The sequence below is a fragment of the Lissotriton vulgaris genome, chromosome 7 (assembly GCF_964263255.1).
Source record: "Lissotriton vulgaris chromosome 7, aLisVul1.2, whole genome shotgun sequence".
Classification (NCBI taxonomy): Eukaryota; Metazoa; Chordata; class Amphibia; order Caudata; family Salamandridae; genus Lissotriton; species Lissotriton vulgaris.
The window spans coordinates 1,267,934,756-1,267,948,853 of NC_141695.1; the positions used below are offsets into that span (position 1 = coordinate 1,267,934,756).

Here is a 14,098-nt window from a genome sequence, read left to right on the forward strand (position 1 = left end):
AATTTACCAAGAGCTGGTAGTGCCGTTGAGTGAAGTGCCGGGGGGGATATACACGGAGACCACATTCAAAGGTCTCCCTTCCCATTGTCCGTGCAATGCCGCAAAGCGACCCTGATCGTCCATCTTGCGGCACTCTACAAGAAAAGGTGATGATTTTTTCATGAGTATCCCAGTGCCCCTGGATCCCGTTGTGAATTCTGCATGCACTGCCATAACATACCCACGTCTGTTAAGTTCTTTACACGTTGACCCTGCAAGGTGTGTTTCTTGGAGCAGCACTAGGTCAGGTCCCTGACGTTTAACTGCTTGCAAGACCAGACCTCTTTTAATTTTATCCCCCAAGCCCCGAACATTCCAGGTTAGCATACGCAGGGGGGGCACGTCAGTCGTCGCAGGCGCATCCTCAACGGGCACTACGTTTAACTGTTGGGCCATCGGGTCGTGTAATCATTGTCGCAAGCGATCGGTGGCCGACATCAACACAGATGCGGCGCCATGTGGTAGTGTACCATAATTGTGTGGCTTTTGGCATTGTAGTGTACCATAGAGTAGAAGTGATGACAAATAACAATAACAATAACATTCGAACTCCCCCTCCAACCCCCCTCCCTGCTCCCCTGCTCCACGGACTGTTCCCCGCCCGCTTCCCCAACTTGGCAGAGTGCTTTTCCCCATTCCCTACTATCTTACTTGCTCGTGGGGTTGGTGAGTCCCCTACAGGCACCGGCTAATGCCCACCCTACTCAGCTTAACCAACTCCAGGTCCCTGTAGTTCGTATGTGTTGTCTCTTGAGAAGTCCACCTCTAGATAGGGCCCGGCTGCCCAGAGTCAAGAGGGTCCCGTTCCAAGTCAGATTCCTGTCCCGCAGCATCAGCGTGTTGTGAAGGACGATTGTTCTGGTCGTCCGTATGCTTGTCGTTACGATGATTTGGTCGATCTCTGTGTGGACGCTGTTGTTGCCCCGCCTGTCTCCATCCATCAAGCCAGTCTCGCGCCACTTCGGGCGTATCAAAGAACCATGCTTTTCCATCGGCTACAATTCGTAATTTGGCGGGAAACAGCATTGAGTATTGCAGGCCTTTGTCTCGTAGTGTCTTCTTTACCTCCGTAAAGGACTTCCGGCGCCTGGCCACCTCTGCCGTGTAGTCTGGAAAGAAGGCCAGAGTGGAGTTTTGGAGCTTGACTGGCGGTGAAACTCTTGCCGCCTGTAAGATTGCATCCCTGTCTCTGAAATTAAACAGTCTAGCCAGCACAGGCCGCGGCAGCGCTTCCGGTTTGGGTGTCCCACCCGGCACCCGGTGCGCCCTCTCAACGGAGAAAAAATGGGACAGGCCTTTAGGCTGCAGTTTATTTTTGATGAGGTCCTCGACATAGAGGTCCATTGCTCCCTTTCCTTCTGTTTCCGGTAGGCCAAGAATGCGTATGTTGTTCCTGCGGGAACGCCCTTCTTGGTCGTCCAGCTTTTCCTGTAGCATCTTGGTGACTTTTTCCATGCGTTCCATCGCTATTTGTAGTTCGGAAGTGTCTTCAATAAGTGATTTGGTAACCACTTCGACTTGAGACACCCTCTCGGTTATCTTTTGAAAGTCCGCCCGCAGCAGAGTAACTTCAGAGGAAATGAAGTCCACTGTTGTTTGTACCTCTGAGAGGGTCCTCATAATATCCTCCAGCGTCCCTTTTTTGGTGCCATCCATGTCCGGAGTAGCACCTGAGGAGTGTCGCCCACTGACTTGTGAGTGGCTTTGCTGGCTATAAGCAAACTTGTCAAATTTCGCCTGCGTCGACGAGCTTCTGGTCCCTTTGCCCGCCATGACTCGAGGCAGAGCAGCCTCGCGTCTCGCTGTTCCGGGAACTTAGGCGTCGGCTAGGCGGTAGCTATGGCCGCTGCAAGTCTTTCGCACACTGTCGCTTTATTAATGCAGCCTCAGGAGCTCGATCGGCATCCGACCGTTGCGAGGACCACCGGGGTTCTTCTAGTAGGCCGTCGGTACTTCATGCGGCGTTCCGCAGTGCAGGGATCCAGGGGCCTCCGGCCGTGTCGATGGCAGCCTCAACGAAGGTTATGCTCGGTACCTCTACATCCAGTAGGCGTCTGCACTCCTGGTGTGCTTATTCCTTTCTTGTGTCGCTCGAGCCGAGCAGGCCTCACCTCCAAAATGGCGCCTGATGGGGTCTCGAGGGGCCGCCCTCCGTGTGGAAACTTTCACTGTCCAGCCACCGCCGTGGTTTCTCTGCGGGTGTTTGCCGCCCTGAGCAGCCGCCCTCGTCCACAGGTCTCAACGCCCCCCCCAGAGTCTTTCACCAGTAGTGCTTATGCTGGAGCGTCGTTCACTACGTTCCTTTCCGCGGGGGGCCGGCAGTCGCTACTGAGTTCAATCCGGGCAGGTCACACTTCCGCCGGGGTTCGATGAATACGCTGTTCTGCCGTAGGCCTCACAGCGCACGAGTTGAAAAGTGCAGTTCCCGGCACTCGATTTTCGCCGGAGTCGGATCAGGAGGTGCTGCTTCGGTTCCTGAGCAGGTACCGCCACTTCGGGCAGGCGCTGTGACGGATTAGATTATCGGATTTTACGAAAGGCCGTTATGCCGTGAGGAGCTCCCACTTCACGCTGCCGCCATGCTTGGCCGCTAGCCACGCCCCTCCTCAGTATAGAGTTTTGAGTGTGTTTTTGCTTGGGAAAACTTCCCCCGCGGGATTATCATAGAGGTTGGAAAGACCCAGTTCACCTAACATTACCCTTAAGTTTTTCAACCATGGTATTTTATGGAAGGTGTCCATTTTAATTATTGCCAGAAACCCATCTGCATAGTGCTTGATCTCGGGAGTGGACCAAAGTCGTCTCCAATATAAAATAGGACGCAATCTAGCTCGATCACGGACAGATCTTCTCCCCAGGTCAAGACTAAGAGGGATTAGTGGGGTGCTCTGGGGGAGTCCCGTAATTCCCCTAAGGAACCTGTTCTCTGCTATCTGTAGGGAAGTAAACTTATCAAAACCCCACAGCTCTGCCCCATATAGGGCCGACCCTATTGCCCTTGCATCATATACAGCAAGGACAGGTTTTATGGGCTTTGTTTTTGATCTTTTGTGCTCCACCCGTAGTGCCCCCGAAATCTGCTGATGTTTCAAAACAGCTTTTTCTATGTGGTGGGACCAGCCGTGGTTATCTGCTATTTGTACCCCCAGGTAGGTGAACTCCCTTACTACCTCAAGCCCGATGTTATTCATGTGTATCCTAGGGCGAGGTTTACATCCTCGGGAGAAAGCCATCAACTTGGTCTTGCCTATGTTTACTTCAAGGCCATGCTCTATACAGAACTCATCAAAAATATTCAAGGCACGCTGTAGCCCAGCCGGGGTCTTGGACATTATTAACGTATCGTCGGCGAACATCAGGATTGGAACCCTGATGCCCGCTAACGAAGGTGCATCCACACTAGCGTCCAGCATCCTGCCAACTATCCCATTAATATATAATGTAAAAAGCAAGGGTGCCATGGCACAGCCTTGGCGAACCCCTCTTTCCACTGGAAAGTCGATGGAGGTTTGGCCATTCAACCCCCACTGGACTTTAGCAAAATTGCTCTTGTGCAACCTCATAATTAGAGTGAGCAATTCCGCTGGAATGCCTATCCTACTTAAAACTGTCCAGAGCTTACTTCTTGGAACTAAATCAAAGGCAGCCCGCAAGTCGATAAAAGCGACGTACAGGCTGCCATTGCCAAGAAGTACCGTCCCCCACCGCAGCATAGTAAAACGAAACACCTGGTCAATGGTGCTAGTGGCCCTCCGGAAGCCTGCCTGGAAGGGGGAAAGGGAGTCCTTTTCGTCCACCCATTCCATAAGTTTGTTTACCACCATCTTCCCATTTACTTTTTGGATAGTGGCAATCAAACTTATTGGCCTATAATTAGCCGGAAGGGATCGGTCTCCTTTTTTATGGATCGGTATAATAGCTCCCTTCCATTGGTCTGGGACTAGCGCACCTTTTGCGATGGCATTCCCCAATAAAAACACATACCTAACCCACCTGTTTTTGTCATTTTTAAAAACGTCTGAGGGTATCCCATCTAAACCGGGGGCCCTACCCCCTTGTGTGGAACTTATTGCAAGTTCAACTTCTTTGGCGGAAAACAAATTGTCTTTGGGAAATACAGCTAAAATTGCATCCCCTCCCACCATCTCCTTTGTCTCTGCATATTGGGGCCTGAAATAGTTCACCCAAGCGGACTCTGCAACATTATCTGGTTTGTTTGCGGTACCGCCTCTGCCCCACTTCACTATCTTCCAGAAAAGCCTGGAATCCTTGGCTCTAGAGGCCTCTTTTAGTTCATCCCAATACTTCTCATCCCACGTTTTCTTTGCCATGGAAATGCTTGTATTGTATTGCTTCCTTGCTGCTGTGTGTGTCCCCATTTCTAATAGCATTTCCCAAGGTTAATCTGGCTGCCCTACACTCTCGATTGAACCACCTAGCTGGTTTGGTGGGTACTGTACGATTTCCCTTACATGCTCTCACAAAATGGGGTTTTAAAAGGGAGAAGAGATTGTTATGAATATCAGTAATTGTACTAGATCCTGGGACTGTAGAGCTTGCTAGTTCCATGGAGACAATTGCGTTATCCACCTCGGAAGCGATAGAGACCATAGATGCTGCATTCGCCAACACACATGGCGATTTAAGTCTGCGCATATCATTTACCATTTCTGGGAGTAACCCATCACTAGCTTGGAGATTGGGCTGTGGTAACTTCCACCAGGTATGGGTCACACAAAGGGGGTTGTGATCACTTTCTATCCTGCCCTTGATTTCCATGTCACAAACCCCCTGCCAGAGGTTAAGACTACATATAACGTAGTCTATCCTACTTCTGTTGTTACCATTATCATATGTACACACACCCTCCTTGTCTCCCTGTGTTCTTCTATTGAGGGCTCTCATCCCATGTTCCAAGCACATAGTATTTAGGAGAAGAATATCCTTTGTCCAGCGTTTAACAGGAGCTAGATTCAGATAAGGGACTCCCCATAGATTGTCCTCCTCCTGACCCAATGGATCTTCAGTACTATCTAACGCTTGCAAAGAAAGGCAGTCTATTTATTTCAGTACCTATTGGGTCTATGCAGTCATTGGTTTCTGTTGTGAAAAACTGCTTTGCTGACGGCTGTTATCTCAGAATGCAGTTGTGGACACTCCAATTAGACAGATGGTTCTGAAAATCTTGTTCACATCCTGCTATACCTCTTCAACCTCCTAAATATTTACTGGTTGGTACATGAGTCTATAGAAATACCTAGTGTTGCAGATGAATTATGCTTACTTGTAGAGGTTGGTATCTTCTAGATTCATGAGGAACCAACACCCCACCATTGAGATTTGAAGCTCAAAATCTGCCAGTTGGTGCTTTGAGAACACTGCTAGAGTGGTGTGTGGCAGAAATTTGGGTTAAATAAGTTTACAAAAGCGGCTTATTTCAACACCCTGTTTACAGGCATCCTGTTGTCTACTGAGGATTATTTGATTGACGTTTGAGAATAGCACGCACATTTATATAAGATTCAAATTGTATAGAGCACCCCTGATGTCTGCCAGGCTGTTCATTTCTAAGCTTTTCCTGACTATGTACAGTTTATATGTAATCATTTTTCTTTATTTTAAGGTTGGTGAAGAGCAAGGGCAGGAAAACCCTCCAGACCATGATCCAATCCATGACCAAAGCTGGTACTTGGACCAGGTCTTGCGAAAGCGCCTCCATGAGGAGTATGGTGTTCAAGGTTGGGCCATTGTGCAATTCCTGGGAGATGCAGTGTTTATTCCTGCAGGAGCCCCACATCAGGTGATACATTCTTATCCATGTTTTCTTTCCCAGAGTAAAGGCATTCTGTGAATGATTGTTTGCATTTGTAATGTTTTTTTGTATCAACTTCGTTTACTGTAAGTGATTGGGGAAATACTGTATGTTGCAAATTTTGCTGAATAATTTTAAATGCAGATTCCTCACCTTTAGAAAAATCCCCAGGTGTCAGACTGAATACGGAAGCTTTTCACAGTAATGTTCTCCCACGGCCTTAGATGACACCATGCTGCTCCGCATTGACTTAGTTCTGCCCTGGAAGTGATAGAGCAGCGCTGATATAGGGGCCACCCCTCACTCAAACATCAGTTCCTTTATTTCTGTGCTTTCAGACGTGGATTCAGAAGCTCTGCGTCTGCTTTTCTTCATGGTTTGACAAAAGTTTTTGACAAACATTTTAACCAGCGTGCAAGGGAACTGTGTCTTCTCTGAAGCCATGCACGTCTTAAATGGATGTCGGATGCCCCATTCGGTATACCTTTGGTGTTTGGGCTCTGGGCGCAACTTTAAGTTTTGTGAGCAATTCACCCTCATGAACCCATATGCTTTACCCAAATGCTATATGTGAATGTGAAGCACAGCTGTACTTTGCCAAACACTAGAAGAAATGGTACATCCCACTCATTTGGAATTGAAAGCGTATAACTTTTCTGGCGCCCAGTGTTTCCCACAACAGGTTCTCTTCATAGTCAAATTATAAAGGTAAGTCCAAATTGAAGTCTAAAAGAAAACATTAAAAAGCCAAGCTGGACGTGTCCCCATCTTGTCACAATCTGCAGTGAAGTCGCAAGGGCTACACCTGCATCCCGCAGGACGATACCATCAGGGTCCTTAGCGAAGCATTCGATGCAGCACCATGGGACTTCACCTCCCCAAAAGAATTTGTGATTGAATGCGCTACTCTCGCCTTAAAAAGAAACTTTTTCAAATACAAGGGAGAGCTGTACCTACAGTCGACGGGTACTTCGGTGGGCAGCACATTTGCCCCATTGTCTGGCAAGGACCTGAAAATGCCCTGTTGGAATTTTTTGGTTGGATCAATACCTGTGATCTGAACCTGAAATTTACCTAAACTTACCAGAGGGATGAGATGATCTTCCTAGACGTAGTCATTATGAGTTGGCAACAGACTGCGGACCAAAACTCACCACAAACCAACAGCGAATAATAACTTGCTGCATTTCTCCAGCTTCCACCCTAGACCGCTGCAGGAAAATCTCCCCTTCAGCCAATACCTTAATCTCAGGCGTAACTGCAGTGAGCTGGTGGATTTCCGATCCCAGGCAGCTGATTTGACAACCAAGCTCCGCAAGTGAGGTTACCCAGAAAGAATACTCAGGAGAAGAGGGCTAAGAACCAACAAAGGGAAGCACTTCTGGAAGAGAATCCCAAGAACCCAGAAGAGATACCACTCAAGTGTCACAACGTATAGTGTGCTTCAAACACCATCAGCAAGTTGATCAAGAAACACTGGAGGATCTTGGAAAGCACAACCATAAGTGGGAAAAGCTCCTCTTTTCTTTCAAAGGGGACAAAAGTATTAAGGACACCCTGGTGCATACTTGCCCGAGGAAAACAGACAAGGCGACAACCAATCAGTACTGATCGCCTGGGGCCTTCCGGGAGTGACAGGCCATTTCCCGTGTGGCACATGCAGTGTGTGCCACCTGACTACCACCACCAAAAGTCTGGATCTGGAGCCTGTGAAAATATGGACACAGCAGGCCCACATCAACTGTAATTCCACAAATGTGTTTTACCTTCTCACATGCCCCTGTGGCTCCAGATATGTGGGTATGACTGTACGCAAGATCAAACAACGGTTGTGCGAACACCGCAGCGATATCCGGTGACAGAAGAACACAACTAAACTAACAGAACATTTTTTACAACACATTCATACCACAAACGACTTATGCTGGACAATCATTGAACAGATGAAGCAAGGCTTACAACACAACAAGCCCTATTTGAGAAAGAGCAGCACTTGATTTACCGCCTCTCCACACATGTGATTGGTCTAAATGATGATATTCCATGGGAATTAGTAATGAGACGCTGATTGCTGATAACCCAGTCCTGGTTCCTCTTCTGTACACCGCCCGCTAACACGTTTCTTAGAGCACTGGACTATTTTAACTTCAGCTCTATGCCCCCTTTAGGTTGTGTAACACCAGGGTGCTAGGCTATGTACAAGAAAACCTGGCTGGCTCATAGCAGCACCCCTTTGTAATCAAACGAAAAGCATCATGTCAGTAAACATTTAAGCCTAATAGTGGACGCCAGCAGCCCTGTCCCCTCCAATCATTATATATCTTATGATTAGTCACTGTGGGCCGAGACCTGCTGATAGGCTACATGAAGTTTATTGACATGTTATTCGCATCACTATTTTCATCACACAATGCAGTAGGAGCAGTAGCTGGTGCCCCCTACACTACAAACCCCTCCCCTGATTTTTTTATGTAGAGGCCCGCAGGCTTGTGGTTTCGGATCTTGAGTCGGTCTCGTCGTTTTAAACCACTCTGAAAACACAGTACCAAGAGAGCATACATCGAGTCATAGATGTCAAGTGCCTGCACATATTCACTAACCGGCTCAATAAAGTTTTTTGTATAGACTACTGTTTTAACATTCTAGTGTTCCAGCTGACGCACCCCAGACGTAGCGTGCTCCACGAGACACGCCCGATCACATGATCGGTACGAGTTCCTGTATTTAAATCCTCTGAGCGGACACCGAAGTAGCATCCGGGTCCGAGGATTGGAACAGATAGGTAGTGTGAGGGTGAGCACGCTTTGGAAGTAAGTCAGTTGGGGGGATTTGTCTTGGTGCAGAAACCTACATCCGTTTTTCTCCCGCCTTGACAGTTTCTTCCTCTTGTTCCGCTTAGATCCTAACAGCGGCTCTAGCCCCCACCTGGACCCATGACGTGAAGTCAGTTTTAACTTCACGTATGCCCTTGCTTTTTCCATGTTTTTAATTTTTACTGCCTTTTTATACGTGTTGACCCACACTCGCACTTTCATGGGTTGGTCACTGTTATTGAGCTCGTATGCATCACAGATAATGCATAACCCATGCTTGATAGATAGCGCACCATTGGTTACTGGGTGTTACCCTGAACGACAACCCCTTCATATGTAAATGGAAACACAGAGTGGCAGTACAATTTTTACCCTGGCTGACATGAATGCCTGAAACTGAGGTGTTTGCCGTAATACCTCTAATTATTAACCGGTATTTGACAGCATGAGGTTGTGAAAACACAAGACCTATTGATTACTTGTCAGAAGGTACTCTTGAACTCAACGTATTGTTGTCTGTTTTTATTTGTGTTCTCTCTTACAGCATATATCTGCTTTTTCTAACTCCAGAAGGCCTCCATGGTAAAACCATGAGTTTACCCATTACATCCCTCCACAAGTTAGGGTGTGCCTTAGCGTGCGCATACCACCGTGAGTTTTCGGTCCTGACAAATGCTTTGCAAATCGCAGTTCAAAAGCAGAAACATGTTGACCACCATCTACACCTAGTCTAAACTGGATGTGTCTGGTCAATCTATCCAGATAACAAACGTCCATCCCACCTGTTTTTAACGATATCTGGTTTTTCACCTTTAAAATTATTCTGGGAATAAAACAAGGCATTTTTTAACTAGCACTATTTCACAGCTGCACTGACATTTTTTTTTTTTTAATTTGTTTTTATTGCAGTGTTAGAAACCACAGAATACAATGGCTCAACCAGTCCACTCATAATGTCCCCCCGGTCAATCAATAAGACGTATACCATACACAGCCATTCAGCCCGCATCCCGGAGGCCGGGCGGCATAGTACCTTAAATAGCAGGAAGGCATCACGGTGAGTGTCCCTTAGGGACCATGGTCGAAAGAACGTTTTTCGTATCCGCATTTTACCCCCCCCACCCGCAACAAATAACAGCGTCAGCCACCCCACGTGTGCGGGTCAATACTATTAGCCGCTTCCAGACCCGTCCCGCGCTCTGTGGGGCCTACCACGCCTGACCCGCTCCCCTCTGCCACCTCCCGCTCATCGCCTACTCCCCACTGGCCCTTCTCAGCACAGAGTCACTATCGCGGTCAACTAACCCCCTGGCTTCCGACCCCCCCCCCTGAACTCCCACTAACAACCCCTCAATGTCCCCTCCCCGGCAACTGCTAATGGTGTGTGTCCTGTATATAAGTGTAGTATGGATCTCCGCTACAGTGTCAATGACGTCTCTGAGTTAGAATGCCCCATGGTGTCCACAGGTCCCCACCACTCAATCCTCGTCTTCCACTAACGAGTCACGCAAGGCTTGCACCACCAATTCCCACGCACGCGCTGCATCTAAGGCCTTCTCATTACCAAGCTTGACAGCCTGCTTCATTCTGAGCACACTCTCACAATCAGACCACCGCAACAATTCATTCTTCCACCTCCTCACTGACGGCCCGCCCCTGGACTTCCAATGCCATGTGATCTCTCTTTGTGCCAGTATCAAACCCAGGTCAATAAATTTGCTCGTCACCTTAGTGTGTTTGGTGTGCGGGAACCAGAGCAACAGACACGCCGCCATGTCGAAGTCTACTTCCCTGTCGGTCACATCGTTTAGGAGGTCCCCCACCTCTGCCCAATAGGCCTCCAAATGTGAACAACCCCAAAACAAATGGTCCATGTCCGCCTCCGGAGACGAACATCTCGGGCACCGTGCGTCCTGCACCTGGAAGTACCGCTGTATTTTTTCCGGGGTCAGATAGGCCCTATGTAGCACAAAGAAATGCACTTGTTGGAAACGCGCATTCCTCGTGCCTTTCCATGTGCGCCGTAAAATATGGCTCCATACCGTGTCCGGAATAGGCCTGCCCACACTCTCCTCCCATTTAACTTTGAGCCCCTGGAGCGGTTCCAGTCCCTCGTGCAACATCCTGTTATGGAGGCAGGTCACAGCCTTAAAGGTGCCCGCTGCCATCACCACGTATTGGCACGCCATTGTGGTGTCCGGTTCTATGAGCCCTCCCTTCCAGTGCTTTTGTATAGCCGCTACCACCGCCGCATGCAGGAGAAAGCCCCCATCAGATAGCCCGAACTGTTCCTGAAGGACTCCGAAGGGCACCAAAGTCCCATCGACATATAGGTCTCCCACCACCTGAAGTCCCGCCTCCTCCCATTGCAACAAAGGGGACCAATCGCCCCGTGTGGAAGGGCCGTCAGCATGCCAATCGGTATTTCCGGCGCATAAGGCCGAGTCGCCCTCGCCCTCCTAAGACTTCTCTGCCAGCACAGCCTGAGCGTCCGTTCCTCCAGTGTGAGGCCCCGCAGCTCCAGCCTCTGCTGCATAACGATATAGGACAGCACATGGCGTTGTATCCCCAACTCCCGATCACACTCCGGTCCCCTAAACACCCGGGCCACATGTTGCGTGCAGTGCCGCCAAGTAATATAGTTCAAAATCAGGAACAGCCATTCCCCCCTCAGTCTTGGGGCGTAGCAACGTGCTCAGAGCCACTCTACGGCGGCCATGTCCCCACAGGAAACCAATTATCATCATCCTCAGGTCCTTAAAGATCCTCTGAGGAATCCAAATGGCAAGCGTCCGGAAATAGTACAGGAGTCGGGGGAGCGCCACCATTTTCAAAAGAGCAATTCTTCCCAGAATCGTCAGCGGGAGGGTCGACCAAAAGGACATGCTGCCCCTCAGCGCCCGCATGCACCGACCAATATTGCCTTCTAATAGGTCCGTGGTCTCATGGTAGATACGAACTCCCAGATAAGTGAAACAAGATGGCTCCCAGACCACCCCCAAGTCACGAGCAGGGCAGGGCGACTCCGCTCTCAGCGGGAACACACAGGTCTTCGCCCAGTTAACCTTAAGGCCCGATAACTGGCCAAACTCCGACAACCGGTCCATCGCTCCTTCCAGGGCCCGCTCCGTATCGTCTAAATACAGCAGCAGGTCATCCGCATATAGCGAGATGTGATGTAGCTGCCCGCCGCTATGTATCCCCGCGTATCTGTCACCCGACCTAGCATGGACCGCCAAGGGTTCCATCGCCAGAGCGAACAGGAGGGGGGAAAGAGAGCACCCCTGTCTCGTGCCCCTGCCCACCGGGTACGCCGCAGACACCAAACCACCCAAACGCACCCGCGCCGTCGCTGAGGAGTACAAGACCTTCGTCCACCGGCGGAACCCATCTCCTATTCCAAACCTCTCCAGCACTCCATCCAGAAAGACCCACTCCAAACTATCGAATGCTTTCTCTATGTCCACTGATAAGACCGCTTGAGACCCATCCTCGTCCAGGACGGCGTCCATTATCCCAACCAGGCGACGGATATTCAACGCCGTGCTCCTCGTGGGGATAAACCCTGCCTGATCCCTGTGTACCAGGCCCGTCATGTGTGGAGCCAGCCTGGCGGCTAGAATCCGGCTCAGGATTTTGTAGTCCACCGTCAACATGGACAACGGGCGATAGGACCTCACATCCGTGGCATCCCTGCCGGGCTTTAGGAGCGACACAATCAAAGCCTCCCTCATGGATCCAGGCAAACCCCCTAACTCATAAGCCTCCGTGTACACCACCAGCAGTCTGGGCGCCAGGCAGTCTGCAAACTGTTGATAGAATTCGATCGGTAGCCCGTCCACCCCGGGCGTTTTATTCCGAGCCATATTTTTAATGGCCGCCCGTATTTCAGTAAGCGTAATCGGACCGCCCAACTCTTTCGCGTCCTCCTCATCAAGGACCGGAAGCTGCCTCGCCCCTAGGTACTCCGTAATTTCCTGGGCCTCCACTCCCAACTGGCTCTGGTACAATTCCTCGTAATACACACGAAAGCACTCCAACACCGCTGCCTGAGAATATACCGTCTCCCCCAGTGCGTTGTTGAGGCTAAGGACCGGGCAGCCCCCAAGTTCGGGGTTAGCGAGTCTGGCCAAGAGCGTGCCCACCTTATCCCGTTCAGCATGCGCTCTGTTGGCGTATTGCCTGTAGTCGTAACATCGCAACTGCTCCGTTTCGGTGGCGACCACCTCCTTCGCCTCCAACAGCCGTGCCTGCAAGTCCGGCCTTGACGGCCTGCGCCGTTCCAAGTCCCTCAGACTCTCCTCCACTTTCGCGAGTGCATTCAACACAGTCGTACGAGCATTCGAAAACCGACCCAGGCATACCCCTCTCACCACCACTTTCATCGCATCCCATTCAGTGGACCTACACGTGGCCGTACCCTCATTCTCGCCAAAGTAATGATCGATGCCCTGCTGGACAGCCTCTCTAAACACTGAGTCCTCCAACGTGTCAGGCCGGAGCCGCCATGTTGGAATCGCCGAGCGCTCCCGTTGCCACTGGATATGTACCAATAGGGGATTATAGTCCGAAATGGTTCTAGCCAAGTATTCCGTGTGTGAGATCAATGGGGCCAGGGATCCGCCACAGAGCACTGAATCTATCCTCACGTGTAGCGCATGGAGAGCCGAGTAAAAGGAATAGTCCCTGGTATCCCTGTGCTGCTCCCGCCACACATCCAGCAACCCCCACCTGTCCTGCCAATCCTTTCTATGCATGGCCAACTTACGCACCGGGGAATCAACAAGGGGGGGGTGCGACCTATCCAGGACCACATCCGTAATCGAGTTAAAATCCCCCCCAAGTACCACCGGGCCCGCTCGGAAAGAGGCCAAGGACCCAGAAAGGCCATCGAAGAATCGAGCCTGATCAGTATTTGGCGCATACACTCAACAGAGAACCACATCCCTACCATACAACCGCCCTTCTACCGCCACAAACCTGCCATCAGGGTCCACCACTTGGTGCTGCACCTGGAACGGGATCCCCGCTCTCACCCAAATCAACACCCCCCTGGCATAAGCTGAATAAGTGGTGCCGAACACCTGGCCCGCCATCTTTTCTGCAACGCAGCACATTCCTTTTTTGTCAGATGGGTCTCTTGTAGCATTGCAATCTGGACCCCCCTGCGCACCAGATATGCGTGCACCTTGTGGCGCTTGACCATGGTTCGTAGCCCCCGGACATTCCACGTTAGGCATTTCAAACTAGGTAACGTCCCCATACCAGCAGCAAACAGTCCAGGTCAAAGAACGCCAGTTCACATCCCCACCAAAGGAGTTGCCCCCCCCGAAGCAAACTCTGAAAAGAAAAACACCCCAAACCCCACTCCCCAGGACAGAGCCCACAAACCCAGTGTCAGCCCCGATCTAAACCTCAAACCAACCACACATTC

At 50.3% G+C, this 14,098-nt stretch overlaps 1 protein-coding gene across 1 annotated transcript in view; it reads left to right on the forward strand.

Moving 5' to 3' along the window:
• The window catches only part of KDM3B (lysine demethylase 3B), a 1,298,224-nt gene that overhangs the window by 1,196,753 nt on the left and 87,373 nt on the right, over nt 1-14,098 (forward strand). Inside the window, exon 22 of the mRNA XM_086931831.1 lies at nt 5,663-5,839. Coding sequence (XP_086787957.1) covers nt 5,663-5,839 — 177 coding nt within the window. The remainder of the gene's footprint in view (nt 1-5,662; nt 5,840-14,098) is intronic.